General features: G+C 35.1%; 1 protein-coding gene across 1 annotated transcript; it reads left to right on the top strand.

The window, feature by feature from the left end:
* The first annotated feature begins 1,246 nt into the window (after nucleotides 1-1,246).
* LOC121380694 (trace amine-associated receptor 13c-like) lies at nucleotides 1,247-2,218 on the top strand. The gene has a single exon (XM_041509645.1). The coding sequence runs from the start codon at nucleotides 1,247-1,249 to the stop codon at nucleotides 2,216-2,218; it is 972 nt and encodes a 323-aa protein (XP_041365579.1).
* The last annotated feature ends 4,255 nt before the right edge of the window (nucleotides 2,219-6,473 follow it).

The following is a 6,473-nucleotide window of genomic DNA, read 5'->3' as shown; positions in this document are numbered from 1 at the left end:
CAGTGCACCACGACTGATATATCAAAGGCAGTGGTATGTGCTATCCTGTCTGTGGGAAAGCGCATATAAAAGATCCCTTGCTGCATTAGAAACAATGTAGCGGGTTTCCTCTGATGACTATATGTCGAAATTACAAAATGTTTGACATCCAATAGCCGATGATTAATGAATCAATGTGCTCTAGTGGTGTCATTCAACAAACCAAACCAAACAATAGGCAATGAACCAGTGTTATCTAGTGGTGTCGTTAAACAAAACAAACTATAACAAAAATTGTCACTGGTAATCGTTCTGTCTCTTTGTTGACCATATAGATTATGGTGTTTTTCAATTGATGATCAACTTGGAAGTAATTAATTAATTATTAATACAAATCACGGAAGGGTAATGCTAACAAATGACGAAAGGTATCGATTGGTCTTCCTAATGGGTGTGGTTAACACGACGGTTTCACTCAATGGTAGAAATGTATAACCAGAGCGGCATAGTCGTAGGACGTTACCAGGGTGTGTCCAACCTACCAATCAGATTGAAACTAACACACAGATAATGTAACATATAAAAACACAACGTGTCAATTGCCAGAATTCAAACCTACTGCATTGTCTCTTATGGTAACTCGGTGCCGGTACCTTCCAGATATCTTGGTAAGTAATGCAGTTGATTAAACGTGTATTAAGCGGTGACTTAAGGGAAGTTTCTTTTATTACTATTATTAGTACTATTATTTTTATCAAAGGTATACTAGAAGGATGTGGTTTATGCTCTCAGGTACGTACAGGATGAATGTGTAATGAAATCGATAATATATGCTAATTAGAAAAGTATTTGATAGTTTAGTAGTAGGAAGATGGGGTTCTCATGCACCCCATGATATATTTTTCTAACTTACATTTTGGTAATCCTCAGGGTGTCTAGCAAACGAATTATGATATTCCCAACAGGAAATATTGTGCCATGGGTTCCTTTTGGCAGCCATCTTGGAAGCCATAGTAGATTCTTGATATATGTTAATAAAAAAAAAACTGGTGATACCAAACTGCCTAGAGGAACTGGCAGATGGTTTAATATTGACAAACGAAACAGAATATTTCACGTATGCAGTAGAATGTTTGTTTTTAACTGTATGATCTATTCTAAAAATATATGCATAAATATTAATTTTCAAATACACTCCAGATCGTAGCTTTAACAATGTATTGTGAATATTTTCAGAGTGGCACTGGATGTTAATGCTAACCTTCCAATGGACAACACATCGATCAACTGCGAGGAGATTTTGGCGAGATTTCCATCTCCACCACCAAGAATGTCCGTGGTCGTGAAATCTTTGTACTATATGTTTATCTTGGTCTTTTCGCTGATAACATTAACTGGAAACGTATTTGTCATTGCGTCAGTGGCGATTGTTAAACGGTTGCAGAAACGAACACACGCGTTTGTCGTAGCTGTTGCATTCGCAGACATCGGTGTCGCCATCTTTGTGATGCCTTTCCGACTGTACGAAGAGTGGAACGGCGGATGGTTACTTGGAGAGTCCTTTTGTTTGACGGTCAGCATGTTTGATGGATTATTCTGCTCGGTGTCCATGTTCACACTCTGTTGCCTAGCAATCGAGAGGTATCTGGCCGTCTGCCGACCATTCCTTCACGCGAAGATCAAACCCAGCCTGACCGTATCTGTCATCTCTGGATGCTGGTTTATTCCTCTCGCTGCATGGAGTGTTTTCCTCTTCAACCAGTACCACGTCGTTAGGATTGAAGACTTTGTTTTCTGTGTGCTGGACGGCGCCTGCCCGCTGATCACGAATCTGATGTCCTCCATCGCTCTAAGCATGCTCCATTTCTGGCTGCCTTCGTTGGTGATGGTTTTCTGTTACGTTCGGATATTTTTGACGACGAATCACCACATACGGGTAATCTGTGAAACCACCATCACGGACGACGACAAACGGTTTGAGGTGGCATTCACTCGGACAATGAAAGCAGCAAAAACTCTAGGTATTGTGATTGGATGCTTCTTGGTATGTTGGCTGCCATTTTTCGTTGTACTGATAGGTGATGCAGTCGAAGGTCACCAGTGGTCAGTTCAGCTTAAAATAGCTGTCATGTGGTTGGGCTACCTCAACTCCATGATGAATCCATTCTTGTACTACATGTTCAGCGCTGAATTCAAATCAGCTTTTAAAAGCATTTTGAAATGCAAGAGACTCCGCTAAAGGATATTCTGATGACCGACTCTGATGTTCTTCAAAAACTATTTCTCCTGTCATTAGTCTGGGCATCAACATTATAGGCTTCGCCTTCGTTAAGTTTATACTGAATTTTAAGTCAAATAGAATAGAATTACGTGGCTATATTTTGGAGTTTAAAATAAAATATAATGAACATGTACCCTAAAACATCTCATTCTCGGAACCGGCGTGACGTCACGCGGCCTAGTTACCGATCATCCGGGTCTTTGGGGGTGAAACAAAGCCATAGTGATTACTATTTTACATAGAATAAAGTTATCATATTAACGTTTTGCATGCCTTGCATATTGTCATTTATTTTCTGTAGCTAACACATAGTTGCAGCATGTCTTATGAGTATTATAGCAGCTTGGGTTGTCATATAAGAGAAACGAACAAAGGGAAACTTAATTAGTACAATCTATATTTATTGCTGACGTATTTCCGTATAGCTTATTTGTCGAGACCTGACTAGAGGCAGGTTGGGCAGAATACAATTTTCATTGATGCAATTTTCAGGTAATATTAATTATAAATTTTAACAAGTTTGAAATGATAAAACAATTATTAATATTATAATAATTATGATGTGGGCTACAAAATATATAATTTGTATGTATAATAATAAAATTTGTTTGCATGATTCAAAATAATGATAATTATTTTATTGATTTAACATAATTATTTTATTTCCAAATAGAATGTAATAATTAAACAATTGCAAAGTTATTACTTTACAACATTAAATTACAGTATTATTATTGTCATTCTTATTATATAGATGTAATGGCAACAGTGAAAATGTTCCACTGAATACATTCTTTTATTCTTTAAAAAACCCCACCAGTTTCTTGAGATAAAGAAATGATTTTATTTTTACAGATTGTGAAATTATCTCATGAAGTTGACCTTCCTTACCGGTTGAATGCAGGCGAAAAGAACATAGCAATAATAAAATATAGCCAAACTAAGGGGAGTTATATCTCTCTAGCTACCCATCACTCCCCTAAGATTAGTTCAAGGAGAATAATATATAGCTCCCTTTGGCATGTGAATATTAATAATATTTTTAATTGCCCCCCATAATCTAAGTTAGGGGAGCAATTAATAACTCCCCTCAGTTATTTTCATGTCACGGTCTACAACCTACTAAAAGATAGTGTTACCTCATCAAACATAGAAATGTTTTAATAACAGGGTTTAACATGATATATTTATTAATAAAACACAAAACCTTATCTGAGTAAATAATGGTTATATATATATATATATATATATATATATATATATATATATATATAGATAGATAGATATAGATAGATATATATATATATATAATTATATTTATATCTAGTCAAGATAGATGGATATAGCAGGTGTGTTCAGTATGCTGTTCAGTCTTGTGCTGTATTGGAATTGTTATTGCAATTAAAATTTAAGTAATACGTACAAAACTAATGTTTGATAATATACAACTGGAGAAAGGAGATGGAGGCAAATATCATGACTGTTAGTAAACTGATCTATATCAATATGCTATCTACTAGACCAAACATATTTAACCTAAGTTGCGTTTAACTTGGGTTAAATTACCTGTTGTATAGATGCACTTATGTAGCATATTAAAGGAAAATGTTTGAATGTGATGTTAAATACTATATTATTCTCCATGTCAAACAGCATTTTCATAAAGGAAAACAAACACACACACACACACACACACACACACACACACACACACACACACACACACACACACACACACACACACACACACACATATATATATATATATATATATAATTTTAAAGACATAATTTCCTTTTACATGATCCATGTAAAAGGAAATTATTTCTTTACAATTGTTTACTTTAAGTAAACAAGCCTGTAGCATGGTGGACATTATGTGGGTGTGGGTGTGGGTGTGTGGGGGGGGGGGGGGGGAGGGGGCAACTGAACGAGCGCCGAAGTCGCGAGGTATCCGGGGGGTCCGGGGGCATGATTCAAAGGTTACTTGCCCGTTACTGTAACTCGCCGTTAATTTCGATACATTAGTCTCACTACAACTTTTCATTCGAGATGTAAAGGTTATCAGATTAGTAGTAATAATCGGATATGTCACCTAAAGAGGGAGATGGAGCTTAAACACACTAAGAATGGGAGTGTGTGGGGGTGGGAGTGTATTTAAAAAAGAGAGAGTAGAGAAAACATCTTATATTTTCGTACTGCAGGCCTGCTACAGACACATTTGAACTTTTTTTTTTACACAAGAACAAGTTTACACAAGAACAAATATGCACACACATACACACACACGCACGTGTTTTGATTATGTACATATTTATCATTATTTATAACAACATTTAAGTGGTCTGTAAAAAGAAGTAGGATATACAATAGGCATACAGATATGAAGGTGTTTTACTTTACATCAATTTCACGTGACCTGTTGGGGCTGATGAAAACAAATGAATGAACAAAAGTAATTTTAAGATTATATATCAAATAGAGAATGGTACATTGCCCACTTGGTAACGAATTTATTAAAGCAGTTTTTACTGTAGTGAATATGTTTTTCAATCAGGTATCTTTGTTTAACTTCGTTTTGGAAATGAGTAATGTTTAACTGTACATTTTGCACTTTGCATTTATATATAAAATACTTAGCTAACAATAATAATAAATCAAAAATATTATCTGTTTTAGTATTACTTTTATATCCAAATATAACAAGTTCAAATGATAAATTTAGGTTAAATATATGATTACAAGATTTTAATAATCAATTAAAAAAATTGTTCCAAAAAGGCTGAACAACTTTACATTCCCAAAATAGATGTTCTATAGATTCTCGCATTTCATCACAAAAAGTACACATTTCACTGTAGTTTTAGTTTATAAGCAAACGTGTTGGTATCAGTATCCTGTGTAAAATTCTATATTGGAACCATCTTAATTTTATTTCTTGAGTGGTTATAAATGTCTTTAAATAGATAACAGACCAGTTTAGGTTGGAAATGAAATGAAGTTGCCATTTTAGTATGGCAATATTCGAAACTTTTGACAACGTTAATGTATAATAATATAATTTTGAGCCTTTTCTAATAGAGCAAAGTGACCGTTGAACCGGAAAATTGTCCAAGGAGATATTTGTTTCAACTTTTTAAATATTTGTTTTCCTAAAATATGACTTAAAGGAGTGCTAAAGCAAGGCTTTTGGACTGGTGTGCATATTCAACGATACATAATGCACATTATTGCTTAATATCAACAAGTATAATCGTATAGTTAATTAATAAAACGGTTAAATGTGACGGCTATTATACATAACGGGCGCAGCCATTTTGTACCATCCCAGTGAATACGCCCTCTGGCGAGCTGGTGGTTACGTAATACCTAACGTGTCACGTCATGAATTAGTCTTCGAAATGAAGAAACAAAACATACCTGATTTTTGCGGATGCATCGCAATGTTCTGTAATAATATTCATCCCAGTAACACAGCAACGTGTATATGTGGTTTATTTTTCAATACAAAATAAACCACAATTGTCAGTGTTGAAATAACTGTATTATATTTTGTATATAAATTAACCCACGTTCTGAAATAATAGTCGGGGTGTTTTCTTGCTTAATTGGTCTTTTTTTTCCGTGGCCTGTACCTGTGGTTCTTGATTGGCAGGTGTATATTTAGACGGTCCCTAGACACTGTGTCTAGACACACTAAAAATACATGCCTCTTTTATGAAGATCACAGGGTATTGTGTGATAACCTCAAATCGTAATGGACTATAGGGTGTATACTACCAAATCAAATCCCATAGATGACAATAGTAACATATGTGGCTAAAACTCCTACCTGCAACGTATCAACCGACATAAACGTCACGAATATAAATACTACCACCCCTTACACTTAAAGTGAATCAGAAAAAAATGGGGGTCAAGCTGCTCGTTTCTGAGATAACGGGTAGCGTCTATGACTACCCTAGTTTCGCACAAAATTCGAGTACTTTTTTATACAGATACCACATACATGTTTCAAGCACAAGGCTACTTGACACATTGGTACTAGATGAAATAAAATTGCAATTTTTTTTTACCCAGATGAAACTATTATTTTTTACAACCAACACACTCACATTTATAACCAATCACAGGACTTGTGGTGTTCACTTCTCTATCAAAAGTTCGATGCACCTCCAACTTTGACCCAGCCGGAAGTTATTTAGTTTAGTAC

This window comes from Gigantopelta aegis, chromosome 9 (genome assembly GCF_016097555.1).
Source record: "Gigantopelta aegis isolate Gae_Host chromosome 9, Gae_host_genome, whole genome shotgun sequence".
Lineage (NCBI taxonomy): Eukaryota > Metazoa > Mollusca > Gastropoda > Neomphalida > Peltospiridae > Gigantopelta > Gigantopelta aegis.
The sequence above is the reverse complement of the archived record's forward strand: the minus strand, read 5'-3'. Positions and strand labels throughout refer to the sequence as shown.